This window comes from Papilio machaon, chromosome 15 (genome assembly GCF_912999745.1).
Source record: "Papilio machaon chromosome 15, ilPapMach1.1, whole genome shotgun sequence".
Lineage (NCBI taxonomy): Eukaryota > Metazoa > Arthropoda > Insecta > Lepidoptera > Papilionidae > Papilio > Papilio machaon.
In genome coordinates this window covers 4,322,612-4,348,709 of record NC_060000.1, presented here as the reverse complement: position 1 = coordinate 4,348,709, position 26,098 = coordinate 4,322,612, and the positions used below count along the sequence as shown (strand labels likewise).

The window sequence follows — 26,098 nt, the reverse complement described above, 5'->3', positions numbered from 1 at the left end:
TGAGAAATATTTCAATTCCTCAAAAAATAGTGATGCGGATCGAATCGCGGAGTAGCGGCAGGACATTCACATACGTACTTTTGATACATTCAATACATCGATACAATAGTCGATAATTTGCATGACGGCTTTTTATCGACATCGACATTTGTCGGCACGACACTGGCAGCTGCAGTGCGGAATACACCATTTTATTGATGATACTTTTGTCTAAATCGATAGCTTGATTTATATACAGAAAATTTAAATTAGAGAACAAATATAGTTTAGATTCAATACATTATTTATCCATTTTATGTCCTTTTTAGGCAAAATTTAAGTAACGTGCGACAACACGCGAATATATTCGTAAAATAGTGTTATAGCTACTAAAACAATGTTTACATTAATTAAATTAATTACCAATTTTACAACCCATTCTCGCCGCAATATTATCTCACTTTTTATTTAATCCACGCATTTTTCTTTGAAACAACGAATTAGATCAACAATTATTTCAAATGATTCCTATAACTTGTTTAAAATGGAACTTAAAATAAACACGAAATCTTTGAATTAAAACTTCCACTATAAGTTTAGAAATAGTGACTTTACTACGAACGTGACTATTAGAAATGATTTATTATTATTACTAGTAAATAAAAAGTGGTAGGGGAGCAAAGAGGTGGAGCGAAATACTTTTGTAGCGAGGACATCGATTGGGGTCCCGAAATAATGCATGCAGTCGCCAAACGCCGACTTTGTAATTGGTTTGCTGATCTTGCGCATATAGGACGCTACCCCGGGGCTATTGCATGTTATATTTCTAGTTAAGATACAGATCGTTTTATTTTATTCTAGTCTCTTGATTTTAAGTGGTCGTGATGATTTCTGTGTATAAAATTGTGGAGTGAAGAAAAAAATATGTTTAAATTGGATCGCAATTAAAACTTCGAAATGGATTATTCATCAGGAACTTCTTCGATGAACAATATGAGACCAATTTTCGGCGCATACGCCTTTCAAGGTGAGTCTCACATTATTATTGCCGATAGACACGAAAGGATCCAGAAAGATGAGAAAAAAGTTCCGATATGGTTAATTACAATATTCCCAGGTACCAATAAAACAAGCAATAATGCGTCGGAATCAAAGACCCGAAATCAATATCGGCTATTGCCTAAACAATAAAAAATTGGGCACAGCGCATTACAATTATACCCCACGTACGGTTCCGTAAAAAATATATTACTAATTTTCAATACCTAGATATGCATTTGAACACAAATTATTATTCTGGAACTGAAATAAAGAACAAGAATTTTAAGATTTTTAGTGCAGGCATAAAACTGTATATTTCATAACGCATGTTTACGATCATTAAATATTTAGAGATACACATAGCTGTTCTCGTAAACAATTAGTAACAATTAAAATGTAAGCAGTTAACAGCGGGCACAGGTGCGGAACTCTAAAAACTGAGATACCTTTAAAAAAGCCGCTTATTAACCTCTCATCGAGTCCGACCGTAAAATGTAAACTCGATAAAGCCACCAATTAAAACTAAATATGAGAATATCGACAATCAAAGCTTGAGCCGCTACATCTAACACCGAAAATCATTTCACCCAAAAAAATAAATCGCATTTTTTGTAACAAACACAAGGTCACCAACGCAGCATGATTTTTGCCTTTCAACTAGCGCGATCACAAACCGATATACTTTAAAAGTGTGGAACGATAAAAAAGAAAGTATACATTTTGAACTCTACGCCAAAGAAGTAAATAAAACGGCTATGGCAAAAGGCGCGCGGCTCAAACGCGTAAGTCTGGGTAGGTGGTGATAATAACAATGCTTTATGAAAAGGTTTAGCCAACTAATTTGTTTTTTCTCGGCTACTGTCGATCTCGGTAGCGCTGCAACCTTTTTTTGTCGAAGGAGATCAATCAGTCAAAATAACAGTGTGATACCGCCTTTGATGCGATCCGACCGGCCTGTTTTAATCTCGCCCGATACATGATTAGTTCACCGATGATGCAGCATTGCTGGATAACTGATCCCAAATTGGAATACAACGTTCTACTTGTAGATAAACACAAAGAAACTCATTAAAGATTTCACACATTTTCTGTCCAATGTCCAAGGTTTTGAAAACAAATTTAACTTTAAATCATGTTGCGTAAAGTAATATACACGACATGAAACATTATAACGCGACATATTCGAAATAAAATCAGCCGTCTAAAATTGATAAAATAAAACTAAAACAAATAGAAAAAACGCTTATTAACATAAGTTTACAAATATATAAAATGCGGTCACCGCATATTAATATTAAATCAAGCTATAATATTCGGGAGCAAGCCGCAACAATGAAAGACTTGCGGTTTTTCCACACCAAAGCGAAATAAAAGACGAACGAAACAAATGATGTCAATGACATCGTAATGACCGTCCATCATTTCACGATGCCTTCAAAACTGTCTCAACACCAACACATATAATGTGTTTGGTGGCTGTTGATTTGCAGCCATTTTTTTGCTGCACCTTATAAATTTCGCACTGATGATGGGGACAATGAGAAATTTCTTTCCTTTCGATTTTCGCTTGATAAATGACTTATCTTTAGCTTTTTTGCATAAAGCCTTTTCACACATACGCTGCCGTTAATATTTTAAGCGCATAAAAAGTAGATAAACGTTTTGTTAACATCGAGTACATTAAAAACGATTACAAATTTAAATTACTTTATTCTTACTTCGCAATTAAATTAAAAAATTAAGTCATTATACATGTCCTACGAAAAAAATTAATTTGTGCAATAAAACGGAAGGTTTGTGTACTTTTTTCTGCAGCTACTTTATACAAATGCTTACGTTAATCAATTACCTACACAAATTTTCCAAAGCAAGTCACAATATTACGTATTTTTTTAATTATATAGAATATTATACTATATAGAATAGTCTATAATTATTCCTTCAATATGTCTGTGAAATATCTACGTTAATAAGCTAAAGGAAGCATAATATTGAATTAAGCTAAACATTGATTAATTATTCCCGACTTGTATTTCTTAAAATGTTTTCTCAATACCTATTCTAAGAATTCAAATAACATGAAATGAAAACAGAGTTAATGAAAAAAGGCAATGAAAACACTACGAGCTTGTATCTCCTTTGTAGACGTGTAATAAGTTGGAGAAGCGTACGTCGAAATGCTTGGTATTTTCACTATTACATTTATCTTCTTTTGTTTCTAATTTCGCGTTCAAACCCGAGCAAGATAGTTGTGATAGCTAAAGTATTTGTCATAGCAAGAATGCAGATAATGGGTGAAAAAGTGTAAAATTCCTTACGCGCCCCAGCAACGCAGAACAACGCGGCCAACGCGGCCGGGCAGGACAAGACTGATTGAGTTATAAGCTATAATGGCAATTCCATCTTGTTTTTGCACCGTTTTTCACTTGAATGCCATGTGGCGAGGCGTCTACTCATATTTAATATACATTAGGAGCTCAGACCTCAATGTTTGATTCGAGCTTTCTTGCTGGCACAGCCGTAAGGGAATGCGTGACTTGTTTATTTTGATTTGTCACCTTTGATATATGAATCCTTTTTGTTATTATCTGAAACACATTATTATGAATGAGCGGCCCACTTGATTACACCGTCTTCCACATCGATTCTATTTTAATAGTGTTCCAGTATAGTCTCCTAAGAATTTGTATTGAAGACCAATATTATTTTTTACTTTTATTAATGTGCATTTATGGCCACAGATAAAAATACTCTAAGTAGGTTTTACTTTAAAATATTTAGATTTTCTCGCTTTTTAAAAGAAGTACCTGTAACCTTCGTGTTAATTGAAAAACTTGAATCGTAGACTAAATGTATCTAGTTTACTATTATCATAATCTGTTTTGATTATTATCATTTTTTAAATAAAAATATCACTTAAATATTAATATACGAGACATTTAACTTAAAATAACATATTGTTACGGAAACATCTAATAAGTGGGAACAATTTATTCGGTAGTCGATTTAATTTTATTATAACAATGATACGTTATAAATTAGATCTAATACTAAAGAATTAATTTAGGAATGTTACAAGTGCCGAGACAGCTAGACGCCTCGGTTATTATTTAACGAACAACTGCTCTTAGTACCGTGTGATAAGGCTGGATTTTGTTTGTGAGACATATTTGAAGCATTGGTCAGGTATTGAATGGATACAAAAGCCGGGTAGCCGCGTCTTATAATCGAGAGCGCTGCGATAGTTAATTAAAGAAATGTCGGCCGCTATCTTTGACATCATGTGGGATGCCTTGTCAATGTGTGGGCGGAATGAGATTAAATGAAAGTATGCAATCAAATCTAGTATTATTTCAATGCAAATTATTCGCTAAATTAATTAATTATCTATGAATCAAAGCTGTCACGATCGTCATTAATTATACAGATGATTGCAACTTCACATTGAAAGAGATATTTGAAATGAAGTCAAATTTATATCATACAAGACCGACTAACATAGATCCGATCCATACATAAATAAGTTTTGATCTAATTAATTTTATTGTAGGAAAAATTAAAAAAAAAAGCAAGTTGTTTAAATTACAAACACCAATAATACAGAGTATAAAATAACATTATGTAGCTTAGTTGAACACTTTCCTGGACTTTAAATGTCTTAATACGATATTAAGCATTGTTTTTATTCGTCATAGGATCTACGTCTCTTATTAGTATATCACATGTCTTGTAATTTCGAAGTTAAGTAGTATAAATACAAAGATTCGTAATTATACAACTGATTGTAGTAATTATTGAGAGCAGAGTGAGATCAGCCGTGCCGTCGCCGTCGCGTCGCCCGGAGACATGCCCGACACAACCGAGGTCGGGGCACGTGCAACAAGCAATTAGCTCTACTTATATTTTCTATCGTAATCCGTGCCTTTATCTTTAATTATTCTTATATTTGTAAAGTTACTACGTATGACCTACTAATATTACACGCACCAGAAACAATTGAATCGGAATTACGATGGACCCAATATAAATTTTATATGTGACCATAAATCACAATGTAACATAATCAACGAATATTTTCTAGGTTTTTCCACTGTCTCCGTGACGTTTGTCGAGGCAAAAGCCGAGCTGGCGCATAAGAATAGGTAACATTTGAAGCAATAAAACCGTTATCGGTCGAGTTATCGCCGTGCAACGGAGCGCATTTTGCACGCTTCTAATGAACGCCTTATGAAACAGGCAATTTATCACATGCGCCCTTATCACGTCCACTGATAAATTTTATACGAGAAGAAACTAAATAAAACAATGGCCTTCAATAAATACCTTCTGTACTTAGTTGTTCGTTTTTAAAATCATGTCAAATTCCAAACCCTTCGGACGACTATTCGGTTTTAATTACGGCTTACGCGTGACGACTAGATTTTCTAAAGGCTCATAGAAAGCCTCATTACCAATTCCAATAAGATGTATTTCAAAAAGACCGTCTCCGCCGGCGCCTTGTATCCACACTGTGACCATGAATAAATCAATGAAAACAAATAGTATTCGGCTACTAGTGTTTCAAAAAGCTTTTTTTTAAAATGACGTATAATCATCTTTTGTTTTAAATTTTGTAAAGAGATCCTTACGTATGTTAATATATTCGCTTCTTAATAATAGGTAGAGCATATTTCCCTGCCAAGATTGAGTATGCTATACATATAGATAGGATCGAGGCGTAATTTGGTAGACACCGAAACTAATTTATTTAACAAAGGTCCGACCGACCGATAGAATACTTTTTATACATATACAAACACGTTACCTCCCGTGACTTCATGTCTATAATTATAGATTGTCTTAATGTTACCTGCAGCCCAAAATATTCATTATAATCCGGTCATTCCTTGAGCATTATTATCTACATATTCTAATATGTCTGTTTGATAGTCAAAGGTACAAATTTAATTCTGAGACTATGCAAAAGACCAAAATGAATGAAAATTTGGTATTTCATATGCTGAAAATTGTTTAAGTTTAAAGTTAGGAATCCGTATATCATACATATAATACATAGGAGATTTGTCAAAAATTCCATGAAAATACAAACCTATATAATAAAAGCATGAACCTGGTATCTTCAGAAACATTGTAGACCGGAAATTAAAAATTCCTGCGTTTAAAAAAAAAGTTGAAAGCTTTGTGTCATTCTTTGCATTTCTAACCGTGGGTTTCCGAGTCCAAATATCCGTTTAAAATATATTGTTTCCTCTGTTTTGTCAAAGATAACGACAAGGTGGACGATATGTTTTATATACAGATTTTAGACTTAGAAACTAACAGTAATTAAACTAAAATATTTGTACAACTGTATCCTTTTATCGGACAGAATATTATATAACTAGTCTAATACTTGTACCTTTAATGTTCTATTTTTGAACCTCCCAATGATACTTCGTTTGTGTAAAACAAGAAAAAAATACATCAAATCATACTTCTGAATACTAATATTTGATTTCGGCCAAAATTTCCACGGGGATTTTAGAGATCTACTTACAAAAAAAAATAAGATTTCATATAAGATCTTCTATAATTTTCATCTGAGATCTTAGATACGATTCTCCAATGTCTTTGTATTCATTATTATTATATTTATATCGTTATGTTGATGATTCCTTTTTGATTATATCCCTTATTCTGGTCTGTGAAACACTAGCAAATATTTAACAAAAGCAAGTCATTTAGGAATTAATTTTTACGTGTTTGTGAGAAACAAAATATCTAAATGCAATCAAAGCTGTCCAAATTTTTTTTATAAAAAAGCCTGTAAGGAAATGAGTCAGGCATCAGGAGGGGCCGGTAACGAGCTCGTGTCGCTTGACTGCGCAGAGGGACATCCGGTGGTCGTTCGCTGGCCAAGATGACAGAACTAAGGAAAATGCACCTGCTGTGATTTGATTTTTTAACAAACAGAGCAAGCTTAGATTTGAAAATATTTCGAATTACTGTTGATGCTCTTTTGTTTAATTCTTATTTCACACTTGGCTTTTCATGACCTTTGGCTGCCTTCTCTGGGTTCGCTTGGTTTATCTGCTATTGCTATTTGGAATTCTAAGTAATTTTTACAAGCATGGGAAAAACCGTTAAAATTTGCTTTTTCTATAGACTAGTTTATCTAGTGCTAAAGCTAAAGCTGATCTAGTGTAGTAGACTATATTTACTAATCTTAAAAAAACATGATTGTTTTATTTACTTATATTTTATAACGAATATGTCCAAAAAGAAAAATTTAGAAGCTATCAAAATTAAGAAGGATATCAAAGAATGCGCGCTAAAAAATGAATTCTTAAAAAAAATATCGGTCATTTTTTATTTTTGATTCCTCGCCACATCCCGAGAACAGACCGACAGTGCAGTAAAAAATTCGGCGCTAAAAAGAATAACACGGCGAGTCTATTACTCGTACAGCATGTCATCGACGGTTCATTAAAATACGATGACTTAACACAAACACTATAGTGGACTTCATTGATAGCCTCTGACGTAGGTTTGACTCTGAAAAAACCCACTGTTTGTCGCCAAACTAATTTCTACCTTCAACCGAGGTGATAAGAGTTATAGCATTATTTTTAAAACTTCATAGATTCGTTTTGTAACCAAAAGATCTTTTACAATAGCGCTTCATTCCGTGGAATCCATTGATAAGTTTGATGCTACCAGTGTTACAAGAAGCTGATCTCACGAGCGTTGAGAAAGTCAATTACTAAACAATTTTTGTCTACACATCAAATAGAATAATGCTGCTGCGAATTTATAATCTTTAAATCTATGAATAAATCCACTTATCTCTTTTAAAGTTGATCATATAGATTATGGACTTAACTTATTTTATAACTGAACAAACCACTCTACTACTGGGACTACTAGGACTACTAAGGAACCATATTTACTACTGATGTGGTATTCTCACATTCTATTTCTGAAAGTTATTCCACTTAAAACCAGCAACAAATGTTATCTATATCAAATGCTGGACAAATCACCTTATGTTAAATGGAACATTTGCTGAAATCAAAATGTATCAAGACATATTAGACCGCATATCTCTTAAAACAAAATATTAATAAAAGAATGAATGTTTTTTCGAATTAACAAATTACTTCTCGCAATTTTAAAATAAAAAAGACGAGTTTACAAATATAGATGAAATACATAAACCTCCAGTATCATAAATGAAAGCCAAATAATACTATTCTTGTTAAAAGATTGAGAAAAATCCATCAACTTACAGATACTAAATCTATGAATCGCGAACAAAAAGCTGTAAACAGTACCGTTACAGTTATAAATTATTGTGCCGTGGAAATAAGCAATTTAATGCGAAATTGGATGCCACGAAAACAGTCTGTGGGGTCGATTCTGTTTGGAATAAATTAATTAAAGAGATTTACATCGATTTTCCATCGTCACTCGCAGCTTGCACCGTACAAATTACAATTTAACCTGAGACTGCTCTTTATTGTCACTTCTACTGGAAAAATTCTCATTTATACTTTTTAAGACATGGACTATAACCAAAAGCTGGTTACGAGACCTTTAAGCCCCACTAAAACAAACATTATTAATATAATAATAAACATAAATTAATACATAATAATTCATGATAACGTCCTTAATAAATTAGAAGGCAATTAAAAAATATACTAGAACAAAGAAAAGCTTAGATGATATACTATTCTAATAATATTTAATCAAAGCGAAGGAAAAATCAACGGAGTTGTTATTATATTTGGCCAAGAAATGAACGAAATTCAGGAAATTCTACACGAACGAAACGAACGAAATTTCAGGAAAAATGATTTTAGTAAGGTAAAAAGTAAGAACCTCGCCATATTTTATACACTTTAAATAATTTTATATATGAAGCTAATGCATATAACGTAAATTAATACGTGAAAACTTGCCTTAAGATGTTCTAACAATCTTAGTTTGGCAACTCCTTAGTTTGACAAATACGTGACTTTCATGCAAGGAATTTATGCTAACAATTTTGCCAGACATTAGTATCGTCTATAAAATTCAAAGTTGAGGTTAAATTGAAATTGTTACTTTAACAACTATTTGCAAAATAAACGGAAAATTTACTAAAAATGAAAAATTACTAATTTTATGTTGCTTCAGCAGTTTGTCTAGATCTATCTATCAGCGGTTACTTTTAGGGACAGATTAAATAAAATAAAAAATGTTTGGTCCAATAAAAATCGAAATGTCCGAACAATTATCACTCTAGATAAAGTAGTATCAATTATTAAAAATTAATGTCTTTAAATTAATTTCGACATATGGTGGAAATCATTTAAAAAAAAGATGGAAACCGTAACAGTTGTCCAGCAAAGCTAGTTTTAGAATTAAGTTGTCGTTTAGTTTCGATAAGGAATTTATAAATAAATTATATGTTATGATTATTTAAAAAAAATTATAGAACTACAACTTAACTTATGTAACGTAACACTGAGGGGTAGGCAGTCACCACGGACTTCCTTTGGCGTGGTCCTAGCTCGTACAGACACATCGATTTCGGGCGCTCTTAATACCGCCCTTCTTGAGTATTTCGAATATTTGTATTATATCAAATTTTATAACTTACAAGAGGTTGCGCTTTTCTTTACACTCAAAGTCAAAGGAACTCCGAGAATTACTTAGGATACCTATCTTAAAGTGCAACTTATTCGAGCAACTTGTAATTTGTTTAGTAAATAGTTTATTGTTGTGTGTAAACACATTTTAGTGTAAAATATTATAGTTAATTATAAAATACAAAAGCTAGTTTACAAACATAAAATAACATCATCGTCTATAGTATTTATAGCGCAACAACTTTTGTAAAACACGATAAAGTTAATATTAATAGTTAGGTGTTTTTGAAACACATTACAAGAAAATGTTTCGACTCTACAATTATCATTATTAATTTTTCTAAATCGCCATCAACAATATTAGCAGTTTTCGTTTAATAATTTAATTTAATGTGCTACATACGATAGTATAACAGTTAAACCCTAGTCGGTAATTAAATTAATCCCTGTAACAAACGTCTGACCGCTAGTTGTTACAGAGGAATAGGGCAAAGTGACTGACATTTTGAATTAATTAAACGATTCAACGGTACCTAATCTAGTTGATGTGAAGGGACTCTAATATCACTTTAGAGGGAGCTATCGTTAATTAAAAATTTGTGTACTTACAATGACTTAAGTTAGTAATATAATAAGCCATAAAAAAATGAAATCAATAACTTATTCATTTAGACCAATATTTTGTTGGGCATTTATTGAATTAAAAAAATATAGTAACATCGTGATTCACTTCCAAAAATTAAAGATTTAATCTATTAGTCTTTATCAATAAATGGAAGTCGGAGTAATTTTAGCATTTCGTCGTCAAAGCATGTTGCCGCATCGCTAGAGCTTTTGCCGCTCTGTCATTATTCATAAAAGCTATCAAAGAAAAGCAGCGAGATAAGAAAGAAAAATGACAAGTACCTTTAGAGACGCTTTATCGAAAAGATCTTGTACAAAACAATATACTTTACTACATAGAAAAACATTGATGTAAACAATATTTGTAATATTTTTATTTAGAAAAAAAAATAGGCACTGTTAAAGGGTTAAATTTTCGTAACAAATATTAGTTCATTAGAAAGAGACGTGTATATTTTTATAGCTTCATCGCGAGAGAATGGGCAGAGCTTTGTCCCCTCCATTTGCGTTTGCGCCGGTTTTCGTACAATACTCGGGTGACAAACAATTTATAAAACTTTTGAATACAAAAATAACAATTGAACATTATAAAAGATATATTAAAGATAACTGAATACAATCTGCCGTCTTGATAATGAATATTCAGTACTTAAAATAAAAACTTACGATAAACGATATTGATGCTATAATAATTTTGTATGCAATAAAGAATTATAATTATGTTACATTTGTAATTATATATATATTCATTTATTGATTTATGTTCTGCATAAAACATTTTTATTATCATTATTAATTCCAAAAAAAGAGCAAAACGAAACGAAAGCAACAATTGATTATTCCCAAAACTAACAGCGCGTGTCGTCACCACACGTTTCACACTCATACAAGTGGGAGTGTTCGATGTGCAGTCACCCACACAGGGGTATTGTGGCGTGCGGACCTCCGCGGGCCTCTCGCGAGCACGCACACCAGCCCGCAACCCTCCCCGCACAAACACACCGCCACTCTCAGTCCTATACAGCCTCCTCCGCTGCACTCACGCGCACAAAAAAGATAACGCGATCTATAGATCTTTTTTCTATTTAAAAAAAAACATAGCCCGATAGGCTTCGTAGCTATAGTCGGATAAACCTGACGTCTACGATCGAACGCGTCGCCTTCGCTGTGACATACTGATTACAATATTTATGACGGCATAATTAATTAAACATGTCGTTATAATTATGTAAATACGAATGGGTGATAAACAATTTAAATTATGTGCTTCGATCTCGTCTGCTTAATTTAATGTAAACAGATGTTTATCATAATTTGTGACGTTTTTACGGTGCCAATGTTTTAATGATAAAACGCTTTAATGTATCCGTTGAAAATTGTTCAGTTGTGCGGCTTAAAATGAACGACTCGCGACCTTTGTGAAGTCAATCGTTCGAGGAGGTGACGGCTTTTATGACATTATCATTCTGACAGTCATACCATTATGGAACGTCACCAAAATGGTATGGATGTGTGGGTAGGTAAGGGTATATACATAATGTTGTTATTTATCTATGCTCTGAGTAGTCTTTATTAAGTGTTAAAAGACAAAGTATCCACAGTTTGATTAACCTCTAAAACAATACATTTGACTTACTTACATGGTTTCAGTTTTGATAGTTTTTAAAAATGTATGTATTTAACTTTTTCCAAAACTAATACCTCACTAAAGTCTTGTAGTGAAAAGAGCTTTTGATTTACGTACATTTTTAAATTCTTGTCATTGCTTTGTTTTATACAATTTTCAGGAAAAGCTTTTGTAAAAAATATAAGCTTATCCGTATTATGTATTCTTTGCCAGATATGCCATTCGAATATCGTGTTTCAACTTAAACAGTTTTGTATATCAATAAATTTGAGGTTATTAAAAGCATGCAATATAAAACTAAAATCAACGTGCACATTAAAACTTGTTTCTGGCAACATTATTATGTATAATTTTCCTTATAACATTATAGAAATGAAATACTTTTTGGGGGCCACCGACGATCTGTACCTTTAAAAACATTACTGACCACCAAAGTAACACAGATATTAAAACTTTATAACCTTTAGAAATAAATGTTTTAGGACTAACCACTTGATCTCAATAGAATTAACAAAAACACACACAAATTGAATTAATTGTGTCATATGAATTAACCCAACGCATAATTTTAATACAGAGGTCAATTCTTACTACATATGTATAAACTAAACACCCGGCATAGAGATATTACCTTAAAGTAAAATAGCTTTGTCATAAAACACGCGGTCAATTACATAGACTAATAAATAGTCTTAGAGAAATTAATGTATTATAGACTAACTTACTGTTTTGCCCGCGACTTTGTAAGCGTTAAAAAAAACATGATTAGCATATATGTTGTTCCAAACTATGTTCCACAAATATGCCAAATTTCAGCGAGATCCATGTAGCCGTTCTGGCGATACATTCTAACAAACATCTATCCAAACATTCTTATTTATAATATAACTAAAACGTACTGTTTGACTTATGTAAGCTTTTTCTACATTTTATAATATTATATCAAACAATTACATATATATAATTAGAAATGAATACTATCTAAATGTTGCTTAGTGATTGTTCAGGAATATATATACTCTTAAAATACAACCTGAAAATACAATAGGTACATATATTTCTAAAATATAAACTGAACAAATATTACATGAATAAGGCAATTGTACATTCTTTGAAGTACAATAAGTAATATTTGTATGTTTATTTGTCTCGTCTTATGTACATAGGTTTTTATATTTTTCCATTATAATATTTATTCATAGTTGTCATCGAAAGGATGAAAGGTTTCTGATGAGAATGTCAAGCATTATAATGGATATTTTAACAATATTCTCTTTGTTCCATCTTGAAGTCTAAAAGATTTATTGAAGACTACTTAATTAAAATTTGTAACAATGGCTTCTGTTATGAAGTACTAAAGTATTTAAAAAGCTGTAGATTGCAACATATAATTTTATTATGTTATCTACTATAGAGATTATATTACTTGGATTTAGATAAACTTTTGTCTCTCCTTTAGTTGAATACTTTTTGAACCAATGCATATAATAATTTTACATTTGACTAAACCACTACCTACAAAAGACCTGCAACGCGTCTCCAGTTCCTCTAGTTCTGCAGATTTCCATCGGGATCAATAATCACTTCGGTTTTCTCTACGCTCGTTTTCACCTTAAAATAAAAAAATATATCTTCTACCCATTAGTACTTTATTAACCTTGTTTGAGATGCCATACTTGGTAATTCATTGTATTAATTTGCGTTTCTAAGAGATACCACTTAAAGGAAACATACGAGTAAATATGAAGTGTATGTATTTTCAATTAATTTTAATTAAGTTTCAGAGGGAGTACACAAAGATTAATTCTACACTTGCCTCGTCAACCCTAATTCACTTTATAAATTACCTTCATTTCACCGAACGTATTTTAAGGTCAGGAATATACAAACAAAATATTTTTTAAAAAAGAAAAAATTCTAGACTTTATGATGAGAGATGAAAACGTATACAGATTTTTGAAGTATTTTCACACGAAAATACTTGCAAAACATTTTAAATCCCCAAAATGAATTTCAGATGTTACCGCGCGGATATCCTGAAACTGTTACCGAATCTCATGAAATTCATGATTCATTAACAATGGCCACTATAACAAATTACGCGATACAATACATACAAAGGAAAAGCTCTAAAACTTGATAGAATAGGTCAAATATGTAATGTAATGTACCTATAATTTAGAATCCTTGTCCCATAATATCCATTAATACTAACATTACATTAGGACAGGGCCGGGTAAATCAGTTGGGCGGGCTGTTCATCAACGGACGACCGCTGCCAAACCACATTCGGCTGAAGATAGTAGAAATGGCTGCGGCGGGAGTGCGGCCCTGTGTCATCTCGCGGCAGCTCAGGGTCTCACACGGCTGCGTCTCCAAGATCCTTAATAGGTACCAGGTGAGAGGGTTTATATTTAATACATGTGAATAAATTAATTTAAATTTCCAGAATTAAAAAAAAGGACACAGCAATTAAGAAACCAAATAAAAAACTCAAGCAATATTAACTTTACAATTAAATAAATAGTGAAAGAGTACCTTGAATCTTTTACCATCTCCCGACCCAATAGCTCATAAAACAATTGCCATTGATTTTCTGGCCGACGAAGCCTGAAGGTTTGTTTTCACCAGCTCAACACTATAATGGTGATTGTTACGTCCAGGAAACGTTTGTTCCGCTCCACGTGCCCCGCGGTAACCTCCAATCCGCTCACCACTATTGTCAAAGCGAGCCTTCCAATGTGTGTTAGTACACTGTAATTACTTCCGCGTTAGCTGAATAATAAAAAAAACTCCATGTTAAGTAATTTTTAGTTACGATCAATTTTATTTTCTTATTGAATATCGTGTAAGATAACCAAGAAATAACATTACAAACCCGAAAAGTTTTTACAAAGCTAAACTATGGTGAATAGACTTTAATTGTGAGGATAGAGGGTGGGATTTTTATTTGTGTTAATTCACATTTTTAACAATATAATATGTAAGCAGCCCATGACGTAAACCCAAGAAGAATTTTTTTCTTTGTTTTTACTTAAAAACTTGTATATGAAGGGTTTTTAAATAAATTTCATGTCAAAGTTTAAAGGAAAAAAATACATAATAAATACTTGAAAATCTATGTTATGCCATCCTGTGTTGTTATATACTGTCCAACACTACGGTAAACTATTTAAGTACAAAGTTAACAAAGTTTAAACTGTGAAAGCGGAATCGCCGGATACTTCAAAGTTAGTCCGTCTAGCAAACATTAAGTTGTAAGTTAAAATTTAGTGACATTTAGAAACACGTCATGTAATAGAAATACTTCTAACTGATTTACACCAGTTATCCGAACATTTTTATTACAAAGTTAACATAATGTAACATGTAATGGAAATCGAAAAATAAATTTCCTTACTTTTTCAACTAATACATTGGCCGTGCACTATACTTATTTATTTCTATCTTTTAGAAATAATCTACGTTAAAGATTACAAAGATGATAAGCATCTGCATGAATTCTTTTTATTAATTTATTTTATAAGCTCGCTTCTAAAAAGGTCCAATATCTTCTCTTTGCTTAGGAGACGGGGTCAATCAGACCAGGTGTCATCGGAGGCTCAAAACCGAGGGTGGCGACACCTGAAGTTGAAGCGCGAATTGAAGAACTGAAGAGACAAAACCCAGGAATCTTTTCGTGGGAAATAAGAGAGAAGTTAATAAAGGTATTTTTTTAATGATTTATTAACGCTGTTTTTATGTAAGGTGTAAATATGAAAATGTACTTCTTCGAAGAATTGTTCAGTAGGTACTTGTATTTTGTATTCAGGTTTGAGAGAAAAAGTTAGCTATTTAAAATATACAAATAAAAAGAAATCTACTCAATTTTTCATTTCGAAATATATTTTCATAATCAGATATAACACTAACCACCAACTGAATATCGTGAGTCGCTAAGTCGCTACATTCGTAGAGTGACTTATCACAATATTGTTAAGTAACAATTGCTGATAGATTAGTTATGTTATTTTGATATTTCGGAATCAACCTTGAGCTTGATAGAGCGGTCGCAGTGAAATTTCAGCGACCAGAAGTCTAAAGATGATTTATTACAGAACAGAGATTAGCTAGATTCACGCTCCATCGACATTTGCCGCGGTCATTGCATTCAACAATTTTGTGAAACTCAATTATGAAATACTAGACAGCGATTATATTTGCGTATTATTCATAACAATAAAACTATGTTTATTGGAAGAAGTAAAGAAACTATTTCTTTATTTATTAGGTGTAAAGAATTCAATAAATATAATATTTATATATTAGTTTTGTAGGGTATTAAAAAACGACACTTATGGGTTTGTTTCTGAGATCAAAATCTCTGTTTAAAACACATTATCTCTATTTTATCAAAGATAATGACAGGGTTGATATATTTTATGCAGAGATTTTGAAGTCAGAAAAACACAGTAACTTATCTTTTGACATTCTATGTCATTGGAAAAATTGAAGCAATATTTTCATGGATTTTTCTATATATGTTTATTTTACCGACTCACAAGCTTATACGTGGAAATCGTATCCTGAAAAAGTATTAGCGACTTTCTAAACTTAACTTAGGACATTCCGATATCCTAAGTTTGATCGAAGTAGGACATTTTTTAATCTCGATCCATATATTTATTTCATACCATGATATATTGTTTTCAGGAGGGAGTAACAGACCCTCCCAGCATTTCGTCTATCTCCCGGCTCCTGCGCGGCGGCTCCCGAGACCCTGACGGGAAGAAGGACTATAGCATTGATGGTATTCTCGGAGGTAAGTTGTGAAGTCAGATAACTTATATAGTTAATCGCTATCGTTAAACTAAAAAATGGTATTCAAATAAAATGGTTACGAGAAAATAATAAAAGAAAATAACTATGTGAATACTAGCGGTCGCCCACGACTCCATCCGCGCGCAATAAAAAAAAACTTAATTTGTAGCCTATGTGTTCTTCCAGACTATGTTCTACATCCATGTCAAATTTTAGCAATATCCATGTAGCAGTTCTGGAGACACCTTGTAACAAACATCCATCCATCCCTCTAAAAATTCGCATCTATAATATTAATAAGATAATTCTTATTAATATTATAATTGCGTAAGTCGTTTCGCGACTAAAATAGCCTGGTCTCGAAGAGTTACGTAGCCTTGTACAGGCCTTACAGTTCACTGCCTCAAATAATCTGACCAAACCTGTACCTACAAATTGCACAATAACTTCCCGAATCACAGAACCATTATTTTGTAACGCGGCAACCTGCAAAGAATTCTCACGAGCGCTTTTTGGAAAAAAAATCAATTTCCGCACACAAATCCTACCACGTCATTGTTGCCATTTGAAATATTATAGTACGTTCCTGAGGCGTTAAAGATCGGCTCGCGTTTGCGGATTGGTTTCTAAAGGTAGCCGACAGAGGGCGCCGCGGTCGCCCGCCGCGACACCTCACAGTGCTGAAACACCAACAAAGTGACATGTTTTTGGTTGTTCTATTATAGTGTACTCTATATTTTGTCGCCAAGTCGATTGTTCAATGACTTTGAACATCTATTTGTATCGCCGCCACATCCGACATTGAAATTAACAAGTGATACGCCTATAGAAAGATATATTTTATACCCTGCCCATCTAGTTTTGGTTTTAATTTATTGTTTCTTTTGTAAAGCAAACAAATCTTATTCAATGATATTAGAAAACAGGTTCTTTTGCAACTTAACCCATTGAAAGTACAAAAATTAATCGTAATCACAATATTCCATTTTGAAACCTTTGCTATGTGTGCTACAGTACAGCTATCGTACAGTTTTATGTCCGCAACTGATAATGTTAGGTTCAAAAAATTAAAATCCGAAAATGCCAATCTCTATACTGGTTTACTATCGAAAATTAAAAATTACGCTAAACTCGTTAATACAGATTTTTTTTCTCTCATAACTTTATAACTTCAGCTATAATTTATTTATAATACAGGCTACCCGCGACTCCAGTCGCGCAGAAATAAAAGGAATTTAATTAGTGTTTAAGTAGTTTAACCTATGTGCCCTTCCTGAAATCCGTTAAGAGGTCTGGAGATACCTTCTAATAAATATCTATCCATCTATCCATTTAAACATTCGCATTTATAACATTAGTAAGATTACCTGACTTTATTTCATGATTATTAAGAAAAGTGAAACATAATTAATATGACCGCCACGTATGGAATTTGCCGTGCCTCTGTTAACTTTATGTAGGCTTTCAGTCGAAGAAGAAAATAAAAAGGTCTTGAGTGCTTATATATTTTATAATTAATTAGGTACGTAAAAAGCGAAAGCTTTGTCACAGCAATCAAAGTATGTTTACATTAAAAGAAATAAAAATCAAAACAAGGACGTAACGAATGGCATTGCATTGTATTTATATTTATTTTCTAGAAAATTACTTCATCCGAGTAATGTAAGTGCAAATTACTAGCGCGTATGTACATTATATACAAATGTGTCGCCTAAGAGCCATTACGCTAGCTTGTGATCCACTTTCACATCGCATCAGAACAATACAAAAAGAGGTAGGCGATAAAATCTCGCATTTGTTTAATAACATCGCTCGTTAGAATCAACTAATGTCGTATACAGATGGACTATCAAAGAACCACCGCGTGGTCTCGACCGCTAACACTTCGCTTTTATATCGCGTGGTTTACAAAAAACAAGCTATTTGTTTTCTACGCATTAGTCACAGTCGTGGTAGGTTTCAATGTAGTAAAAGTAACTTCGGGGCAGAAGAAAATAATTTTTATCTTAAGATGATTTTGAATTAGGTCTGTTCCTTTTCCCTTATAATATTTGGAACATAATCATAAATGTATTCGATAAGAAATGGATAACGATAAATTAGATGTTAAAATAACTTAAAATTCTATAACCAATCCAATACCAAACTGACTTGTTAATAGCACATGAGGTTTTGGAAATTTTTTTTTTTAATTCAAAATTTTATTCCAAACACAAACACCTTACAAACAAAACAAAGTTGAAATACCGAAACGAAATCATTAAAACTTTATGTGGCAGCTTAGTAAAATAATTTTAGGATAAATGTTAAGAAAGTATCCAAAATGGCAATGAAAAACGAGGAATGCCGATACGACCCACGCCCCTACAAGACGTGCTAATCCGGCCATCTGTTAGCATCGCAACAAACCGCTGAAACAAAGGCCCGCCCGAACACTTTAATGAAGCCAGATTATGAAGGTGTTAAACCGCTGCCGCCGCCGCTCTTTCAACTCTCGAATTATTGCTTTCCAACGCCGACATCACGAGGTCACATTTCGGCAATCGCCAAAGATCCTCCCACCCTCTCCCACTCGCATTTCGAACATAAAGCTCTCGCATTTCTTTCAACATAAAATCTTTTTACAGCTTTAGTTTTACTTCGAGCAGGTTTTAAAGATATATCGTTAAAATAGCCCCTAAATCGATGCAATAAGGTTTCGAATGGTTAAAAACGTTAATATAGGTACTCAGCGTTATTTAGCCCCATACGTTATGATCAGGGCCGGTACAAAAAGACAAAATAATTTTGTCGCTGTCTTACGAGCGGGCCGTAGAATTTGAGCAATGTAAATCATTTTATTATAACACTTCGTTTTATTCATTGCTTTCGCAGCCTTTGTGGTTTATGTTGTGTTCTTTTTCAAAATAATGTCTTAGTTATATATATTTAAACTAGAATTTTTGACTTTTTTGTTTGTCTGTATAATGTACATTGAATTACTTGCAGAACTAAAAATGTCACAAAACAGTCAATGTACGTAAAAAACATTCTTTTTTCTCAACAAAGAACAACAGAAAACTTGACATTGGACAGAATAGGGCTCGTAATTTTTAATAATTCAAATGACAAATACTAATAATGTAATGTCTAAAATCTCTTGCCAAGACCGGTGCCACAGTTACGATGTGATGCAAATTAAGCTCCAAAGCGATCCAACATATTAAATGCCGCGAGCTTTTCCTTTTTGCGTGTCATAAATCCAGATCGCGACACCAAAATATTGAATGGTGCCAAACTGTCACCGGGACGGCAAAGACGCCGACAAAGAGACCGCCGCGCTGGGTGTTCCCTATACCACCGCACCGAGCCAAGCTGAGCCCCTATTTTTTCATTTCATTCAATTTTGACTTCTTTCAAAAGGCTATTAATATAAGCCGAATTTTTTAAACAGTTTAAGGGCGATGCGGTGCATTGTTGAGGGCATTTTTTAAATCTGTTTCCGTAGGATACCGCTACCGATTTATAAATCGCTTGAGCTGCGATCCCGACGGATCTCGATGTAGGCGAATTAAAACGTGATATGGGTTTAACAAAAAACACAACGCTAATAAATAACGCGTGTTACAAAAAAGAGCAGAAAGACAAATTGGTTGAGAGTGGCACCAAAACAAGGAAATTTTGAATACGTGTTATGATTATTGTATGATATCTTGTAAATTGCATAGGCCCACAAATTGTTGCTGTTTTTATTCTACTTTTGTATCATTATCAAAAAGATTTTGGATTTCTTATTTTTGTGTTTGATAACAATCTTTTAAATCATCTCGAAAATCGCGGGAACAATGAACTAACAAACGTCAATTCTAAACACATGTAATTGTTACTTCAAGGTATTGTAATTTATTATTTCAGTTTAAAATTTTTGTTACTAACAGGTAGAGGTTCAGATTCCTCTGACATTGAATCAGAGCCGGGGTTAACTCTAAAGAGGAAACAACGCCGCTCCCGCACCACCTTTACCGGGGAGCAATTAGACGCTTTGGAAAGAGCATTTCATAGGACACAATATCCAGACGTGTATACAAGAGAAGAGTTGGCATTGCAAACTGGATTGACGGAAGCCAGAATTCAGGTATTTTTTATTAGTGTTATTCGAACGATCAGGAATAGTTTCAGTCAGTATTAAGAAACAAAAGAGGTTTATTTGAAGACATAATTTATATTCAAATATTTGCTTACAACTGTTATCAATTTAAATTATAAGTAGGTACGTATTCAACTATATTCGTTGTTAAACACAAAGAAATCCTTCGTATCGTTACTGAATTTGTTCTATTAACGTAAATTTGTCTTTTTCAACTAACAAGATAACAAGATAATCAAAAGTGAACGTCTTTAATTTCAGGTTTGGTTTTCCAATCGACGGGCTCGGCTTCGTAAACACACCGGTTCGAATACTGCTCAGGCACTCGCTACCTACTCTACAATACCCATGCCACAAATACCCTGCCCCTATCCGGCGGGAGATATACCCAGTCTGTCACAACATCATCCTCAACACAGTGATAGTTGGCATCACCAGAAGTACGCCAACTATAATCACTTAATGGCTCAATCTCAACATTTAAATCAAGCATTCCAAAGCGCTGCTTTCCCGAGTACATCAGGTGCTACGTTCGGTCATCTCGTCTCTGGTAGTAACGGACCACCTCATAGTCAAATATTAGATCCAAACATCCCAAGAAACGACTATCCACGATACGCTAACAACGAAATTTACAACAAAACTATAAACTATCTACCCAAAGAAAATGAAGGAGAAGATAAAGTTGCAGACGAGGTTATAGAGCCACGAGACGAGCCTTTTGTTAAAGCGGCAACAAATGACTATACCAAGGAGTTACCAGGTACTGAATATCCCAAAGTTCCTACGGATTATTCTAAGGTACCAATAGACCCTACGTCTTCAACTAATTGGAGTCCATCGCACAGTTCTTTGAATATGAGCCTAGGCGGTATATCCAGTGAGTACAAATATATGAATGATCCATATTCATTCCCCAACATGGCGGATCCTCTCAACCAGCACAGTTACCCTAATCCTCCCCACGGAACTAACAAATATTGGATTTGACACAAAACAAAAAATGTTTTGTTTATGTATTTAAAAAGGCTATGTTATTTAATAATTGTTAGTAAATTAAATTGTAAGTATATAAATAGCAATTTAAAAATACCTCTATTAAGCATTCCAATAATTATACCTTTGATAAAACCAAATTGTAATAAAATAGTTGTATTAAAAGTCAATAATAAATGGAAAAATATATTTTTATTGTTCTTTATTCTTCCTCTGTATAAAATACTACTACTGACTTAAAATATCTCATTGTATGTACTGCAATGTTTTATTCCCAATGTACTAAAACAACAGATTTGGATCTTTAACAGGAAGATATATTGGTTTAGGTAAATGTAATTGTAAGATGTATTTTACAATTAAGGATGTATTAGACAATTTCTTTATCTTTTACTCTTACAAATTGAATATTTCGCTGTAACTGAAAAGATTAAAAAACAAAAACAAAGTACTATATGTACATATTTTTAATAACTTTAATTACATGAATAAGCAGTTAATTAGTCATTTTTACAGCAATTACTTAGAAGTTAAATTGGTTAATTTTAGTACTTTAGAAACTAAACAAGTTACAATTTTATAAGACTTCGAAAGAAAATTATATCACTGCTGTGCTATATCTACAACTGCTGCGCCAGGCTCAACAGGAACTGGGGTATTAATTGGCGTTTCTTGAGTTACTGAGTCAGTTTTTAAGTCGTTCGCTAGAGATACATCTTGCAGTCGTGTTTCGGCTGTTAAAATTTGTTCTGTAACAGCTGTAGTCATTTCATTTATTAATCGTTCTGTGTTGCTGCTTCCAAGATTTGATTGTTCTTGATTTACTACATTGGAAGATTCATTGGCAATAGTCGCTGGAGTTATTACTTCAATAGCTTCTGTAATTACTTGAGATTGGTTTCCATTTGCTGTTAAAGAATTTTCGCTTGCTTCATTGTTGGAAGTGTTTGTCGGTTTATTTTGCATGCCATCGCTGTTAACGTTGTTAGATCCTTCAGAAGTAGTACTTGAAACATCTAGTATATTGACAGATGGTTCACTATAATCACTAGCTATTGACGTAAGAGTTGCTTCTGTAATATCAGAACCAGATAAACCAGAAGATACAACACCGTTATCTACTGCTGGACTTGATTCCAAAACAGTGTCAGTAATTGAATTTTTAGAATCCGAATCCGAAGTCGACATTGGTTCATTGGCAATGCTTGAAGCAGGACTTGTGTTTTCATTGTTATTATTAGATGTCGATGAGGATGCTTCACCGAGATCAGAACTAGGTATTAAAGACGATGAAATTGCATCTTCTGTTGTCACTGCCTCTGCGGTATTAGTAACTTCATTTTTAGAATATGTGGTGGTACTGTCTGCATTTTTAATCACAGCATCGACGTTTTCATTTGTATTTCCATCAATGTTTTGATTTGTACTGTCACCGACAGATGCACCAAGTTCTGACGGGTTGCCTTCAGATGGAGTAATTGGAGCAATTGCACCATTATTTACAGTTATTACGCTATCTGTTGCTGTCGAGGGCTTCTCGTTAAGACTTGACCCACTTACATCAGAGTTAGTCGCACTAACAGACTGGGCAGATTCTTTCGTTATATCTGTGTCTGGTTTTGTAACGCCATTGGTATTCAATTCATTTATAGAATTCTTAGTAACTTCTACAATGACAGCACTTGTTTCAGATGGTAATTGTTTATCTACTGTATCTTCATTGCCAGTAATTGTAGCACCATTTGTTTCTGAGGCTGAAGGTGTTTGAGAATTATTTTCACTAACGGTACCCAACTGATTTGTGGGATTTTCTGAGTCTACTAGGGACGATTCTGACACGACAGATGAACTAGTTGTCATTAAGGCACCATTACCATCAGACACTGGAGAACTATTTGGTACATTACCTTCAGTGTTACTTGGACTTACATTGCTATTTGTACTAATGGCATCAGTTGGATTAGCGTCATTAGTTTGTTGGGTTAATGTACCAGAATCAAGGGATATTATAGAATCTGCGTTAGTTACCGACACACCTTGTTGTTGATTATCTGTGTTTGCATCAAACCAGTTGGGTAACAAATTAGACAAAAACTGTTTGATGGTCTCTAAAAATGAAACCTGCTCTGCAAGATTTTGTTTGGCAATTGGCACCCAAGTTAAATTAACATTATTAAGTGTTTCCGTTTTATTCTTTAATTTTTCAATATCTCCTTCCAGTTTAGTTTGAATTTTTTGCACACCCACATAATTTATGTAGTCGATAAATTGGCTTCTCAAGATGTTAATATTTGGTACTTTCTGCAACTCAGATTGTATAAACCGAAGTACTGCTTGACGGCGTTCGCTTTGGGTACTATTGGCATTGAGGCCCAGTTGTTCTTGCATGTACTTTCTTAATGCCGCCTTTTTCTCAACATTCGTATTTTCCTCAGTTATACCATATTTGGAATAAATGTGAGTTTTCCAAATATCTTCTAATTCTATTGAATCGTCATCTGAATCATCATCCTTTGACGTATTGCTATTACTTTCTACCTCCTCCATCTCTTTTTGGAGATTTTCTTGTCGTTTACGTTCATTTTCCTGTATTTTTTCTTGAATTTTTCTTTGTTCATCTTCTAATTTCTTCCTTTCTTTTTCTAGTTTTTCTTCCCATTTACGTTGTTCTTTTTGTCGCTTCTCTTCCTCTTTCTGCAATTCTTTAGCTATTTTCTCTTCAATTTTACGCTGAGCTTCTTCTTGTTTTAGTCTTTCTTTTTCTTGTTTCTCCAAAAGTTTTTGTCGCATTTTTTCAAGATTGGCAATATGTTTAGATTGTTCCTTTACATAAGTTTCATCCCTCGAGTTATCACTGTCATCATTTTTTGAGTCGGATTCATCATCGTCTTCGGATGACGTATCAGAATCTCCTAAATCGAATCTCTTAAAGCGACTTAAAAGCTGGCCCGAGTTTTCCCATTCTTCTGGTAAGTATTTAGCGCTCACTACACAAAGACCCACCTGAAAACAATTAGACATTTTATTAAGCTAGTTGTTATTAAGAATGCAACACGGTTACTATCTTCAACTCTAAGTGTGTAAATGTATGTTTAAAATTGGTTGAATGATTCCCATAAATGTGTGTAAACCAAGTACTTAAACCTCAAGAAATATTTTCGTAAAAATTACACAACTTAATTGTTATTTACTGAAGTCACTCTACTAAATTTCGATCACAACTTTACAGTTGTTTAGATTTAGAGTTTTTGCCTTATATTAATTTACTCTTTTTAATTAGAAGGTACAGGCCATAAATAACAAAGAAAAAATATAAAATAGTATTCCATAATAATACTCGTATAATCAAGAAGTAGTAGTATCGTTATAAAAAAATCGGTAATTTAATTTTAAAGGTAAAGCTAAAAAAAAAAAACCATCTTAAACAATATTTTACTCCTAAGACTCTCTAAAACTTGCCACAAATCACACGTTACTTTGTAGAAATAATAAATAATTGTTTTTTTTTTTAAAGCATTGATAAAAAGTTTCGTAATTAAATTAGCGGCATTGTATAACACAGCACAATTGTAAGTCATGTATGCAATTTATATACATATCATATTATTTAAGAAAAATAATTTTAAATAAAAAAAATTATTCAAATTAAAATGTATACTCACAATAAGTAATATAATAGATAACTTCATTTTAGGCTTAATATCGTAAATCGTTCGTTAATAAAAAAATCACAACATTTAAACGCACTTGTTTCTTTGTGACTCGTTCGTTACTTATAACTTTAAATATCTACAATACGTCCTTTTATAGTTACCTCAACAATTAACGTTGATAAGACGAGATAATGGCTTGTAGATAATTACCATCTCTTAGTCAAACAACATGTTTTCGCGAACACTGAGTCAGAGCAAACAACTAATTTACAGTCGCTATACAAGATTTCTAGAGCCATAGGAAAGTATCAACAAACTGTTAAAACCACCGGATGTTTACCGCCAGTAATGCATTCGACGGAAGCATTAAGCCCTCTGTAACTACATCTAATTCAATTAACCTAAACAACATTTATTATTTTTTTACTCATAATTACCTTTAAGCTTTTAAACCCAGACATTTGAATAATCGGTTCATAGAATTACTAATGTACTCACCATTTCAAATGAAGACGGTATTACTTATTTAATCAAGGTATAAAAATGAAACGATATGGAGAAAAGAAATCTGTATAATTAATAAAATTGTAGTGTTTGTATGTAATATCTAAAAAAAGGATCATATTTCGTACTCATG

At 33.0% G+C, this 26,098-nt stretch overlaps 2 protein-coding genes across 4 annotated transcripts; one reads left to right on the top strand and one right to left on the bottom strand.

The window, feature by feature from the left end:
• The first annotated feature begins 11,495 nt into the window (after nt 1-11,495).
• On the top strand, nt 11,496-21,861 carry LOC106712131 (protein gooseberry-neuro). 3 transcript variants are annotated; one of them, XM_014504582.2, is made up of 6 exons: nt 11,496-11,775; nt 14,112-14,284; nt 15,453-15,593; nt 16,579-16,687; nt 20,604-20,800; nt 21,074-21,861. In XM_014504582.2, the coding sequence occupies exons 2-6, from the start codon at nt 14,195-14,197 to the stop codon at nt 21,800-21,802; spliced, it is 1,266 nt and encodes a 421-aa protein (XP_014360068.2). In that variant the 5' UTR covers nt 11,496-11,775; nt 14,112-14,194; the 3' UTR covers nt 21,803-21,861. The 3 variants fall into 3 exon arrangements, with proteins under 3 accessions (XP_014360068.2, XP_014360067.2, XP_014360066.2); XM_014504581.2 differs by having other exon boundaries at nt 11,496-11,779; nt 15,456-15,593; XM_014504580.2 differs by having other exon boundaries at nt 11,496-11,779.
• A 396-nt stretch (nt 21,862-22,257) lies between these two features.
• Nucleotides 22,258-25,595, bottom strand: LOC106712180 (myb-like protein X). The gene is made up of 2 exons (XM_014504662.2): nt 25,471-25,595; nt 22,258-24,811 (listed from the first exon to the last, which is right to left on the bottom strand). The coding sequence occupies exons 1-2, from the start codon at nt 25,495-25,497 to the stop codon at nt 22,412-22,414; spliced, it is 2,427 nt and encodes an 808-aa protein (XP_014360148.2). The 5' UTR covers nt 25,498-25,595; the 3' UTR covers nt 22,258-22,411.
• Nucleotides 25,596-26,098: the final 503 nt, after the last annotated feature.

What these genes read in the sequence shown, in the direction of transcription:
- LOC106712131 (XM_014504580.2), top strand. Translation starts at nt 11,743, where the DNA reads ATGGAACGTCACCAAAATGGTATGGATGTGTGGGTAG. An exon ending in AGATCCTTAATAGGTACCAG is followed by an intron (nt 14,285 to 15,452) that starts GTGAGAGGGTTT and finishes CTCTTTGCTTAG; the next exon opens with GAGACGGGGTCAATCAGACC. An exon ending in TAAGAGAGAAGTTAATAAAG is followed by an intron (nt 15,594 to 16,578) that starts GTATTTTTTTAA and finishes TATTGTTTTCAG; the next exon opens with GAGGGAGTAACAGACCCTCC.
- LOC106712180 (XM_014504662.2), bottom strand. Translation starts at nt 25,497, where the DNA reads ATGAAGTTATCTATTATATTACTTATT. An exon ending in TATCTATTATATTACTTATT is followed by an intron (nt 24,812 to 25,470) that starts GTGAGTATACAT and finishes AATTGTTTTCAG; the next exon opens with GTGGGTCTTTGTGTAGTGAG.